The following is a 14,760-nucleotide window of genomic DNA, read 5'->3' as shown; positions in this document are numbered from 1 at the left end:
TATTTGCATAATTCAGTGAATTCAATATTTTCCAAAGATCAGTGTATGATTTTTTTAAAATTATGTATGGGTAAAAGATGTATCCAAAATGTAAGACAGACCAATGGACTGTAATGTAACAGTGCGAAAAAGTCATTGTTACTATTTTAGATACTTCATTGCCACTAATCTTTAAGAAACTACTGTTGGTTGAATTTTTGATACAGCATCAAATATGAATATTCACTATTATCTGAGAAAGATATTTTAAAACATTTCTCCCTTTCCTGACTATATAAAGGCTGGATTTTTTTTATATAGTTAAACCAAAACAATACATTACAACAGATGAAAAGCTGTGAAAATCCAGCTGTCTTCCATTAGACTAGACATTAAAAGAAATTTGTAAACATGTAAAACAATGCCACTCTTTTCACTTTTTAAAAATATAGTTATTTTTGTTTAAAAATGTTATGTTAATGTATAATTTTTTAAATTAACGTATAACCCATATAAACAAAAACTCTTAGGAACCCACAGTAGTTTTTTTTTCTTTTAGGACAGGGTCTTGCTCTGTTGGCCAGGCTGTAGTGCAGTGGCTCAATCACGGCTCACTGCAGCCTCAACCTCAGCCTCAAGCAGTTTTCCTGCCTCAGCCTCCCAAGTAGCTGGGGCTACAGGTGTGTGCCACTACATCTGGCCAATTTTTAAAAAAAAATTTTTGTGGAGATGGGATTTCACCGTGTTGGCAGGCAGATTTTGAACTCCTGAGGTCAAGCGGTTCACCCTTCCTTGGCTCCCCAAAGTGCTGGGACTACAAGCATGAGCCAACACATCTGGCTAGTAATTTTAAAAGTTGTATAAGAGTGTTATAACCTAAAATGTTTATGAACAGCTGACCTGGTTCCTTCAAGCAGGAATGTATCTGTCACGAAGTTATCATTCTATTGAATGAGTATTTAAAACCTACAGGAAATATGATTGTGTATTCTCTTTTATTTACCAGTTTGGGTTACTTTTATGATACTTAACTTTATACTTACGTTTTTACAACTGCTACGAAAAATCTTCAGATGTTTTCTTTTTTCTTTTCTGGTTTGAAGAACAACGGCTCATAATTTTTTGTTTTTTTTTTTGAGACAGAGTCTTGCTCTGTTGCCTAGGGTGGAGTGCAATGCTGCAATCCCTGCTCACTGCAACTTCTACCTCCCGGGTTCAAGTGATTCTCCTGCCTCAGCCTCTCGAATAGCTGGGATTACAGGTGCAGGCCACCACGTCTGGCTAATTTATGTATTTTTAGTAGATTCAGGGTTTCACCATGTTGGCCAGGATTGCCTTGATCTCTCGACCCCATGATCCGCCTGCCAGTTCTTGGATTACAGGCATGAGCCACCGTGCCTGGCCTCATAATTTTTAAATTAAAGCTTTTAACATATTAAGCTAGAAACAGAAATTACCTTATTGTTCTCATTTCCTAAGAATAAACAACTCTAATTTTTTAATCATATATTCTTTGTCTTTGGAAATTTATTTCGATTGTATAGGCAGAATCACAAATCAATTTTTTTCCAGCTTTATTTTTAGGTATAATTGACATATAAAAATTGTGTATACTTAAGGTATACAATGTGATATTTTAATATGTATGTATACATTGTGAACTGATTACCACAGTCAAGCTACTTAACATATTTATCTCCTCAAATAGTTTTTCTGTGAGGTGAAAATACTTAAATTGTATTTTGGAGTAAATTTTAAGTATGCAGTATATAATTATTAACTATAGTTACTATGCTCTTTATTAGGTCTCCAGAACTTAATTCATCTTTTAAATGAAAATTTGTACCCTTTGTCGAACATCTCCACATTTCCTTTACCCCTGACCCTGGTTAACCCCCATTCTAGCCTCTGTTCCTGAGTTCAACTTTTTAAAATTCTGCATATAAGTGAGATCTTCCACTCATTTGTCTTTCTGTGTATAGTCCATTTCACTTAGTAAAATGTCCTCCAGGTTCATCCATGTCACAAATAGCAGGATTTCCTTCTTTTTAAATACCGAATAATATTCCCTTGTGTATATGCCATATATTCTTTATCCATTCACCCATTGTTGGTTATTTGGGTTGTTTCTATACCTTATCTATTATAAGTAATGCTGTAGTGAACATGGGAGTACTGATATATCTTTGAGATCATGATTTTATTTCTTTGGATATATACCCAGAAGTAAGATTGCTGGATCACATGGTAGTTCTATTTTTAATGTTTTGTGGAACTTCCCTACTGTTTTTCATAAATGTTATACCAATTTGCACTTCCATGAGCAGTGTATCAGGGTTCCCTTCTCTTCCCATTTTTGCCCTCGCATATCTTTTGGCTTTTTGATAATTGCCATGCAAACAGGTATAAGGTGATATCCCACTGTGATTTTGATTTGCATTTCTGTGAATATTAGTGATGTTGTATATCTTCTTTTGAAAATTATCCATATAATTCTTTTGCCCATTTTTAAATTGAGCTATTTGTTTTGTGCTATTGCATTTTTTCTTTAGTGTTTCTTTTATTTTCTTTTTCAGATGTGTTGTTTGCAAATATTTTCTCCAGTTCCACAGGTTGCCTTTTCATTTTTCCAGATTATTATTTTAAATGATTAATTGCTTTTGGAATAAGAAAGTAATTCTTTTATACTTTTACAGCATGTCAGGGATAAATAGCATTTATTCATCAGCATTAAGTAAAATAACTTTATTTTTGTTTTATATAGGTTAAAATGTTGTGCTATATTTAATCCTACTTTGCTTTCTCACAAGTTGATGACTATTACTTTCTCATGCTGCCTCATGTAATCTGGGATGCCTTACCTATACTTAAGTGTAGACTCTAGCTGAGCTTGGTTAGATTCCTTTTTTCTTTCTTTTTATTTCCTTTTCTTTTTTTTTTTTTTTTTTTTGAGATGTAGTCTCTCTCTGTCATCCAGGATGAAGTGCAGTGGCATGATCTGAGCTCACTGCAACTTCTGCCTCCCATATTCAAGCAATTCTCTTGCCTCAGCTCCCCAAGTAGCTGGTATTACAGGTGGTTGCCACTGTGCCTGGCTAATTTTTATATTTTTAGTAGAGATGGGGTTTCACCATGTTGGCCAGGCTGGTCTTGAACTCCTGACCTCAAGCGATCCACTCACTTGGGCTCCCAAAGTGCTAGGATTACAGATATGAGCCACCATACCCAACCTAGATTTCTAATACGTGACATAAATATGTAGACAAAGGTAGAGATAGACCTAGTTGAGGACCTTTTAGCTATAAAGCACCCATTTGTAATAAGACCTTGATTTTATTCCCATTTCCTTTAGCTGTATGATATCTGCAACAGCAGGCATTCCTTTCTTCCTTTCTTAGGTAGGATAATATGGTAATAGATGCACCTTTGCATCTATCTCCTTGAACCCACATGCTGTGTGTTTATATTATATCACATCACAATCATACTGCCTCTTTTGTGGGAAACTAAATCTATACTTATAGCTTCCACTTAATGTAGCAAAAAAGCCATGGATTTGGAGTCAGTTTGTTCTTATTTCAATATATAATTCATTAGTTGTATCTTGTACAAAGTACCCTCTTTTACGTATTTGGAAATAAAAAGGGCTCGTCTTTGGATATAAATAAAATAGAAAATCTTCATTAGAGCCTGTCTTTATTAGAGCACATGTTAATTCAAAGTCTGTAGCTTTGAGGATTAGTTAAAATAGAGTTTCCAGTTACTGATTTCTGTTTTTTTGACTGTTTTATATTTTAGGAGCCAAGTTCTTTTCAATAAGTTGAAATACAGGTCTCCTTTCCAACTCCTCTTATCTTACATGCAAATCCCAGAAGGGCAGGGACTTTATCTGTTTTCTTTATGATATCCCTAATTTCTAGAATAGTACCTGGCAAATAATGAGTGCTCAATCAATGTTGCATGAAAGAAGATATTTCAAAGGAATTGAAGTTTTAAGTATATGTGACTGGTAGAATGAAAAGTTGTTGCAAGAAATTGAGGCTCTGAGAGAAAAGACAGTTACTTCAGAGGAAGTTCAGTTGAGTATGAGTGCAAGAGAAAGAGGCCTATAAGATGTAAGAATATGTTATGAGGTCAGATGAGAAGTCATATAGGATGATAGAGCATTAAGGATTATCACAGAAGTAACACAGATTGAGCATGTCTTATTCAAAATGAGTGGGACTAGATTGTTTCCGATTTCAGATTTCTTTGGATTTTGGAATATCTGCATTACATTTACCTGGTTGAGCATCCCAAATTCAAAAATTTGAAAGCTAAATGCTCAAACAAGCATTTTCTTTGACAGTCATATTGACACTTCAAATATTTCAGATTTTGGAACATTTCAGATTTCTGGGTTAGGGATACTCAACCTATAGTAGAACCCCTTTGAGGGAAACCCCTGATTCTGCCACTATTGCCTATCATCTGGGTTCTGATTATGCTTCCCAGTTTATACAGTGTATTCACATAAATCATTGAAAGAGAAATGGCTTTCAGAGTGGATGGACTCTCTGAAAGAAGAGAATGTGTATGGAGAACTTAGGGGTCAAGAACTGAAACTTGCTTCCAGTAAGGGGGTAGGAAGTAGAGCCATCATCATGGGTAAAAGAGAAGTTGTTGTACTGAAAAAATTAAGAGGGTTATTGAAAAAGTGTGATTATGGAAACCAAGGTAATAGGTCAGGATATCAGTGAAGCAGTTGACAATTTAAGGTTTAGAACAAAAATTAAGGACAATGATGAATAATTTAGCTCTTGGAAATTCCTGGTTATATGAGAGAGTGAAACATCCATGTAGAGAAAACGTGACTCTGTAAGAATAAGATCATATTGAAGTGGAGAATGAATATAGAAGAAATAGAGGTAAGAGTTATAAACTGGCTGCTTGAGAATTAACAGTGAAGGAATCTAGAAAAAGCACAAGGCTCCTAGATGGGTTATTAGGGTCACATGAAAGGGATGGATTTTTTTCCCCCAGGTTAACGTTTTCCCTTCCCCATCTTCTGGTTAATTATCTCCTATCCCAGTGCCAGAGTTAACTTTATATGCAAGTAGTTAAAAAAAAATTCATAACTACTAACATAGGTACAGATAAGGGTCTAAAACATACATATCAATTTTATACTCATTATTCCATTTATATACTTATGTAAATTTAGTAAGAGTCTACTTTGAATTTAAACAGATGAATCAATAAAATTAGAATATTCAACTTTATAAATAGTTTTAGCATAAAATATGCATGTATGCTACTGTGTCTAATTGAGAATCTTCTTGAGTAAATATAAAAGAGTTATTTTAATGGTTTTACTTCAGAATAATACACTCTGTGTGTTTGGTTTTATTAATGAGCCTGGCAGATTATACATGTCTCACTCTCTTCTCTATTTGAGCAGGATCTAGAGTTGTTTAATACTAGAGAGAGCAAGATTAATCCTTCCATATCAACTGACATCCTTTCAACTTATATTAAATTTCTTGGTGATAAGAACCTGGACTCTCCTGAGCAAACTAAAAGAGAGAATAGCTGATATATTGGAAATGGGAATAAGAAAGGCTGGATAAATGTTATTGTACAGGACATCTACGGAATCAAATTAACTTTAATAATTTCTTTCTAAATTAAACTTTTAAGAAAATGAAATCTTTTTTCATCAATCATAGTTAAGAGGTATTAATTTTGAATATATTTTAGTGTATGGTTTTAATTTTGGCTAGCCACTATAATTCAATTATAAATACAAGGAAATATGATTGGGAAATTTATTATCAGCAGTTGACATAGGGGAAATAAATATATTTTAATTCTTAAGCAACATTATGACTGTATAAAAAAAAATTACCTTGCCTCCCCTAAATAAATCTTAGAATTACTCTGTGTTCCCTTCTAGTTTTTAAATCCATATATATTCGGAAGATTGAGAAGGGAAAGGGAATTATGTTCTTTATATTTTCACTTAGCTGAAAATATAGCACTCATGGATAGACTTTAAAGGACTGATTTTTCTATCATACATCATGATTTACGTTTCCCATTTCTATTATTAAACATTTAAGTGATTTCCAAATTATTCAAAGTAACACTGCATGTATTTTCATTGTTTCTATAAATTTTTATGTATTTCCTTTAAGATAAACTCTCAGGAGTAGTTTTAGTCAACAGATGTGAATCATATATTAGTTGTTATGAGCTATTATGTAACTTGCCCAAGGTTACACAGCTAGAAAGTGACAGAACTAGAGTTAGAACCTAGCAATCTCGGACCATGTTCTAAACCAATGTACTACACTACTGGCTCAAGAGATCGCCGATCCCATGTCACTGATCTAGATCATAAAAGTTTATTATGCATCTAATTTATTTATCAAAATTATGGCATGATTTTGTTGTGTGTCTGACACTGTGTTAGGGATTCAAGAAAGAACAGAATATAGGCTCTGCCTTAAAAGCATATAAACTAATTGGGGAAAGGGAACAGATAGGTAAGAAAATATAATAAAATGTAATGAGTTATATATTAGGATGCTATATGAAGACAAAGAAAAGAGTGGCAAACTGAACCAGGTAAGGGGAGTTGAGTGTAAAGAGGCTTCTAAGTAGGATTGGGTTTGCTTGAGTGGTCTGAATTAGTTCCTGGGAAACCAAAATAAGCAAGTATTGGAGTGTGCTGCTGGCATCAGAAGCTGTAGGAGGAGCTGTAGAGAAAATAAGCAAACTTTACCGAAACTTGGAACCTGGGCTAAAACGTGAGCCTTGGAAGTTAAATTATGACTGAATAGAGATTGAGGACTCCAGAGAGATTTACCCTCTATGAGATATGTGTTTACATTTGAAGGGAATAAGGAGTGGGTGATCCCTGAGACCATGGAAATATTCCCTAAATTGTAAAACCCAGAGATATGCTAGTCTTAACTTTTCCCTGGGAAAATTTGTTTTTGCTCAGGGATAGATTCTTCACCCAACCCATCACCCTGCCCCACCCTACCCCCTTGTCTCCAGAGGACGGAGGTAACATCCCAGATTGGTATTTTCAGGGTTCCCTGCTGAGTTAATTTCCTGTTGCTGCTGTCACCAATTGCCACAAATTAGTGGCTTAAAACAACACAAATCTTATAGTTCTGGAGTTCAGAAGACTATAATGGTTCCACTGAACTAAACGACAGGGCTACATTCCTTTTGGAAGCTGTAGGTAAAATCCCTTCTCTTGCCTTTTCTAGCTCAACTGTTAATCCTGTGACTCTGTCTCATGAATATTTTAGGAGGTAGGCTCAACTCTTAGATCTGGGTTTGGCAGTAGTCAAAGCAACTCACCTAGACCTATCTTTGATAAACACTCACTGTGAAATTAGTTCTTAGTCTTCTGGATCTAACCACAGCTCCCCTCAGAAAGTATTATACTATGTGCTATGGTCTGAATGGGGCATTGGAGGGTGATTAGATCATGAGGTTGGAGCCCTCAGGAATGGGAGTAGTGCACAGTGACACAGTGGGAGTAGGTGCCCCTCCCAACATGTGAGAGAACACAACCAGAACGCCTCTATGAGGAACGAGCCCTTACCAGACACTGAATCGGCAACTTAATCTTGAACTTAGCAGCGTCCAGAACTGTGAGAAATAAGTGTTTCTTATTTATGGTATTTTTGTAATAGCTCAAGCAGATTAAGACACTATATAAATATATGCCTTATTATTTAAAAGGTTAGCTGATGATAGAGAACATTTTCTCTAGATTTAGTCTCAGGTTTACATATTACTTACTGTATTTAAATTAGTTGCAACTAATATAGTAGTTGTCGTCACTATTAAATAACTATGTATGCAACAAATAGATCAGAGCAATAAAGGAAGAATTAAAAATTAGTGTGGAATACTTAATATACCCATAGACATCTATATAATTGACATTAATCTGTAAATTACCACTTTGTTTTCTTTTCCTGTCCTCTTCACCCCTTTCATTTCTCCTTTTCGTTTTTTCTTCCTTTTCCCTTCCCTTCCCTCCCTCTTTATTAGCAAGTACTATAAAGATATTTACATTTATTTTCTTAGTATTGTTATTCTAGAAGTTTTTTTCAACTATAAGAATTAGCCATTCAAGCTGTTGTAAATCACACCTTCAGTATAAATTGGATTATCAGCTTAGAAGTAGAATTTATCTTCTAAATTTGTTATCTTCAATGTATTTCAAGGTAGGAAAAAAGCAGTTTTCATCCCTTTTTTTTCCTTCTGTTCCATTTTAGGACTTTCCTTTGTAGAGATGGAAATCCAAATAAACGGAATGTGCACAATGAAACATCTATGCATTTGTTGTGTATGGGACCTCAAATTATGATATCTGAAGGAGCCCTTCATCCTCGCTTGGCACGCCCCACAGAAGATGATTTCAGAAGAGCAGATTGTCTGCAGATGATCTTAAGATGGAAAGGAGCAAAACTTGACCAGGGTGAATATGAGAGGGCAGCTATTGATGCTGTTGATAACAAAAAAAACACACCCTTGCACTATGCGGCTGCCTCAGGGATGAAAGCCTGTGTAGAGGTAAAACTTTTTTTTTTAATATTCTACATTGTAAAATTTGTGTGCAGGTAATATGTAATTGTCAGTAATTGTTTTGATTGTCTTAGTAACTTGTCTGGTTGGTTTTTTGTTTTGTTTTGTTTTTTTTTTTTTGTCTTTTGTCTTCTAAAAGTCCTTTTTAAATAAAGGGCCTCTTCTTTTTGTTTTTGAAATGGAATCTACCTCTGTCACCAGGCTGGAGTGCAGTGGCTCGATCTCAGCTCACTGCAACCTCTGCCTTCCAAGTTCAAGCGATTCTCCTGCCTCAGCCTCCTGAATAGCAGGGACTACAGGCATGTGCCACCACACCCAGCTAATTTTTGCATTTTTAGTAGAGAGAGGGTTTCATCATGTTGGCCAGGGTGGTCTTGATCTCTTGACCTTGTTTCTACCTGCCTCAGCCTCCCAAAGTACTGGGATTACAGGCATGAGCCACCACAGGTGGCCAAGGGCCTCTTTTAAATAAAGTTATTTCATTGTTTTAGGGAGAGAGAAAGCCCCACAGGTGAACAGTCACTTTTGTAATAAAGTAGAATTAAGAGCATTTAAAAATTCGTTAATATCTCCTAAGATGTTGGTCATCAATTAAGCACTATCATATTGCAAGTTATAGTAGAGATATATTCTGCTTTTTTGCTGATTTTTTTTGTCGCCAATTTATAAAATTTATACATGTTGAGTATAGCAAATTTTTGGCAAGTGACAGTTATGTAGAATTGATGAGCTCACTAAGCAATGGATAAATACTAATGAATACATTTATTGGAGTCTTTTTAAAATGACTTGGAATTTTAAAACGTGTATTTTTCTGTTTGATTTGTGTTAAAGTGCTCCTAAATACATACTATATTATATCCTAATTTTTCCATGTATATTTCATGTATAAATAGATAACATTATTTATATTTACAAAATATTTAACAACAAATTAGATAAAAATCACTCGTAATATGGGATCTTAACTAAGTTAGGAAATCATTATATACTATTGTCACTACTATACATACAACAAAATAGGTTATTCTTAGCTAGTGATATATCCATCCTTACATATCTCATAGAAGTTCTTTTGCATAGATGTATTTAAGTATGTATGGAAGGCATTTTAGACTGGATTACAGAGTATCTTTATTACTAAAAGTATAAACCTTTATTGGAAAAGCAATTATCCTAATCAGATATATATACCTGAAAATTTTATGTTTCTTTAATGTTGTTCATGTGTACTTTAGATTTATAAATTGATCAGTATACCAAAAATATCAATGTTCATTTTCTTATATTAAAAGATTACCATCACTTATATTATTTCTTTAGTATATCTGAAGTGTCAGTTCTTTCACTTCTAGTATGCTTGTGATCTTTTGTTTACTGCTGATATTTGTGATGCTTGTTAATCTTTTAGAGTGTTTGTCATTTCATTGAGTTTGTGTAACCCTTACCTATTAGTTAGTGATGGTCATTAACTTGAAACTACTTTTCAAGCAATGCTTTGTGTTTTTTTGTTTCTTTTTTGTTTTAAGAGACAAGGTCTCTGTGTTGTCCAGGCTGGTCTCAAACTCCTGGGCTTAAGTGATCCTCCTGCATCGTCTTCCAGAGTAACTAGGACTATAGACACATACATGCCACCATGCGTGGCCACAGTGCTTTCTAACATTGATTCACTGTGGTGGAAGAATGTCCTAGGATTTGGAGGGTAGGGATTATAGCAGAATTCCTGAGGCTTTTTACACAAGCTTCTCTGTACATTGTCCTATGTTTACCTATTGTGGAAGAATCCCTGCTCTAGTGACTCACCATTATTGAATGAGACTACATCATATTTCTCAAATGGACTGGAGTAGAAAGTAGATTTTTCTGCATAGTAGAAATGCTCTTAAAGTATTTTTAAAATACTAAAGCTCTTAAAATATTTTAAATATTTAAATACTCTTAAAATATTTTAAATATTAAATGCTTTAATATCTTGCTTCCAAATTTTCTCTATAAGCATTGCTATTGTTGATTTTGAAGTATATTGACAAGGACATGGTTATTAAATTGTTCAAAAAATTGAGAGTAGTGTTTTTACCAGCATTATATTTTGCTCAGTGCCAGGTTTATACTATTCTATCTGGCCAGCCTGACAATTTGCTTGATATGTATGCATGAGCATGTAAATGTGCATGTGCTTTAACTGTTTGACCTATTGGCATATCACACTACATAAACCACACCATTTGATGACTGTTTTCATTTTCTGTATTCAGAAGAGCTCTTTGACTTCATATTAAATATAAAACATTTCAAAAGGAACCTTATAAATACCTTACATTTATTCTATTTTTTCAACAAATTAGCATATTTTATAAGCTTATCTTGAATTTCTTATTTATACTTGATTATATATACTCTTGTCCAGCCTTCAGCCCTTAATGATTTTTTATTATGTATACTGCTAATTAATCCAGAAGAGTTTCCCAGGGAAGTATATGTTAACTATCTCCAGAAGCCATATTTTGTTTTCTTGTACAAATGCATATAATAAATACAGTTGTGACTTAGTATCCAGGGGGGATTTGTTTCAGGACTCCCTACAGATACCAAAATCCACAGATGCCAAATCCATTATATAAAACGGCACAGTATTTTCATATAACCTACACATATTCTCCTTATACTTTAAATTGTCTCTAGATTATATATAATACTTACCACAATATAAGTGTCATTAGGGAATAATGACAGGAAAAAAAGTGGATGTTTAATACAGACACAACCATCTATATTTGTTTTCCAAATATTTTTTACCTGCTGTTGATTGAATCCACAGATGTGGAATCTAAGGATATAGAAACCACTGATAGAGAGAGCTGACTATACATTGAAATATGTGACCTACTGTATAACTGTACAACTTCATTTGTGGTATGAGTCTGTACTTATTTTTAGGTGGTATCATACTACTTTGATGAACAAGAAAGACTTGTATGTCTCTTAAAAAGTTTACTGTCACGGTTAACTTAAATACTTTTTTTCTAAATGTACTTCTTTACATCATTGCTTTCAGTGTCTGCCTATAAGAATAATAGTTATAACAACTAACATTTGTATAATGCTTTCTAATGTTTATAGTGTTCATTGGTATCAAGCATGATATAAAGGTTTGGGTTGAATGAAAGAGTGTCATCAGATATTTGCTAATGTTTCATAAATTAAGAGATTATAGTATGGTGGAGGGAGCACTGATTTTTAGTCTCGGTCCTTAGAGTGCCTATTTATGGGACTTTGCATGAGTCACTCAGCCACTGTGATAGTTTCCTCTTGGGTGGTTGGAATAGATGATCTCAAATGTATTTCAAAGATTCCTTTTAACAGAAATTCTCTGTTAGCCAGTTATTGTAGTAAAATATATCCCATTTTTAGTGTCTAGCCTTTAATATCAAAGAATATCTTTTTTCCCATGGTTAAAGCCAACTTGCTTTTAACTATGTCTGTGGAAGTATATCTTGTCTAGTTACTGAAAATGTTTTTCTCTTTGATGCCAGTTACTAATAACATTTACAGGAAAATTTAAAAAAAAATAGAAAAGAAAAATGTTTTTCTCTCTGGTATATTTATTTAAGGATAGAGTTGATGAAGTCATCATCGGTATTTAATAATTTAAACAGATAGTTTCCTGTAGCTCATTATTTTGCACCTTTGTAATAAAATATTTATTTTAAAACTTCCCCATCTCCCTGTAATAATTATGTTCTGTAATAAGCTCCCCCTCCCATACACACACACAGAGAACATAAAATTAAAACCCCTTAATTATAGAGTTCCTCTGGGAACCTCTGGGTGTGATGGTATCACACGGTATATAGAGAGTTGCATCGGCTGTGTCTCCGATGCCTAGACTTGACTTCTTGAACTTTTTCATGCTATGTTGCTGCCTGGTTAACTTCTTCATATGGATATCCAACAATCTCTCAAATTCAGCATTTCCAACATTGTACTATCTTCTTTTCTAACTACTGGAGACTTCACTAGTGCTTGATTCTTGACTCTAGATTATATTAATAATGCTACCATTATTGCCTTATCCAGTATGGATGCCTGTACTTACCTCGGATCTCCCTTTTTTTTCTTTAATTGCATCAAACTCATGCTATGTATGGCAGAGTGAGCTCTGTCTCTTTGGACCAGTTCCTTCATTTTTTCTGTGGCCACTTTCTACTACTAAGTGCTTTATGTTGAATCCTCACTTGGGCATATTTTTCAGAACTTCCTTACACAGAAAAATCTGGAGTTTCACAAATTAAGGATCCTAAATTATTTATGAGATAAAAATAATGCAGAGGAGTAGTCTAGAATTGTTTGAAAATCGGAAATGCTTATATGATAAACATTTATTAAGGACAGACTGTAAATAAAGCACCTCAAATTCTAATTTTATTTACTGTTCCAAAAGTTATTCACTTTTTTCTGTGAAAGTCCAGATAGTAAATATTTTAGGCAACTCTGACATTGTACCCTGCAAGCAGCCACAGACAATACATATTCAAAAGAGAATGGCAGTGTTCTAATAAATCTTTATATATTGACATCACCATTTGACTTGCTTATAATTTTCGTATGTCCTGAAATCTTTATTCCTTTCAACCATTTGAAAATGTAAAAACTATTCTTAGTTTGTGGGTTATACAGAAACAGGCAGCAGGCATGATTTGGCGTAAGATGACTCCATACTTGAGAAGCTTATTTTAAATATGTAAAATAGCATTATCAATATGTAACAGGTCCTATAAGCTTCAGTTATATAGAAAGGACTTAAAAAGCACTATGTAATGGATACTCAGTACACAAAAATAAAGCTCCATTAAAACATAAGTCCGACAAGAATTTAATAAATAATATACTTTTCTTAGTTGCTCAGAGTTTTGGTTTTTTGCTTGAGAACAGGAGTGGACTTTAGAGAGGGATGGTGGGTTAGATCTATTAGCATGGTCCAGTAAAACATCCAGTGATATTTTCTCCTTTGGTAGACTTCCCCAGAGCAAGCCTAGTCATTAGGCCTCATTACGTTTCCATTCGTGCTTAACTGTAATAGTGATTCAGTAAATGGTGGATGTGATGGGAGTTGTTTTTGATAGTGCTTTACTCTTTGTGAAAGGCATTTTTTGTTTAAATGAGTGTTATCTTACAAATTTCCTATTCACCCTGCCCTACTTTCTTATTCAGAGTTTTAAGTGTAGCTGCTTCACGGCAGATCAAATAGAGGTCATTATAAAACCAAAGGTGGTAAGTCACACATTTTCTTTTATAGCTACAGGGCCTTGTTGACACTTTGGCAGCTATCAGAGCATTTTACACTTCATTGAAAAGTCATAAAAACCATTCACAGGTCAGACTGAATAATATTACCTAATTATATTGTGTCTCTAGCACCTAGAGTTTTAGAACTGTGTAAAGAATACAGGAATTATATTCCCAGCTCAGTAGCTGAGTAACTTTACCTTTCTGGGCTTCTGTTTTCTAATTTTTAATCAAGATAGTTATGATCTCATTATTGTCTCTTAAATATTATGCTGAGACCTCTATTAACTATGTAGGCAATGACTGCTACAGGTATTGAAGGGAAGGAGAAATTATTTTAATTTTACATATCCTGGAAGATTTTATGGGTACTAGTAAGATTAGAGTGGGTAATATTTCAGTTTAAGTATTTGGAGGAGGCTCTTCAAAATGTGGCTCTCAGACCTGCATCATCTGACAACTTGTTATAATTAACAAATTATTAGGCCAACCAGACTTTCACATTCTTAACTTATATCTCTGGGAATAGATTCCAGCAATGTTTTAGCAAATTCTCCTGGGGATTATTTACATTGCAGAGTTTGAGAAGCTCTGTTCTAGGTCTCAGACATAGGCGTATTGAAATATTTTGTGGAGGAGTAATAAAGCAGATTACTTTAAAGGAAGATAGAGGATGTACCAAGTAAGTACTAAAGAAAGTACTTTAGTACCAAGAAAGTACTAAAGGCCAAGGTTAAGAACTTGGGGTTTCTTTTAGAGAAAATTGAGCCATTGATTTTTTGGCCGAGCGCTTACGCCTGTAATCGCAGCACTGTGGTTGGCCGGGGTGGAAGCATTGCTCAATCCCAAAAGTTTAAGATCAGCCTGGGCAACATAGTGAGACCCCATTTCTACTAAAAA

At 34.2% G+C, this 14,760-nt stretch overlaps 1 protein-coding gene across 19 annotated transcripts in view; it reads left to right on the top strand.

The window, feature by feature from the left end:
• The window catches only part of ANKIB1 (ankyrin repeat and IBR domain containing 1), a 155,739-nt gene that overhangs the window by 54,783 nt on the left and 86,196 nt on the right, over window positions 1–14,760 (top strand). For 18 of the 19 annotated variants that reach the window (XM_078342788.1, XM_078342784.1, XM_078342786.1 and 15 more), the window contains one exon: window positions 8,265–8,562. In XM_078342788.1, the coding sequence (XP_078198914.1) occupies window positions 8,265–8,562 (298 nt within the window). Of the gene's footprint in view, window positions 1–1,122; window positions 1,241–8,264; window positions 8,563–14,760 lie in introns of all 19 variants that reach the window. The other variant, XM_078342789.1, reaches the window with a different exon arrangement.

This window comes from Callithrix jacchus, chromosome 11, assembly GCF_049354715.1.
Source record: "Callithrix jacchus isolate 240 chromosome 11, calJac240_pri, whole genome shotgun sequence".
Lineage (NCBI taxonomy): Eukaryota > Metazoa > Chordata > Mammalia > Primates > Cebidae > Callithrix > Callithrix jacchus.
Note: the sequence above shows the minus strand (reverse complement) of the source record. Positions and strands in the feature narration are given on the sequence as shown.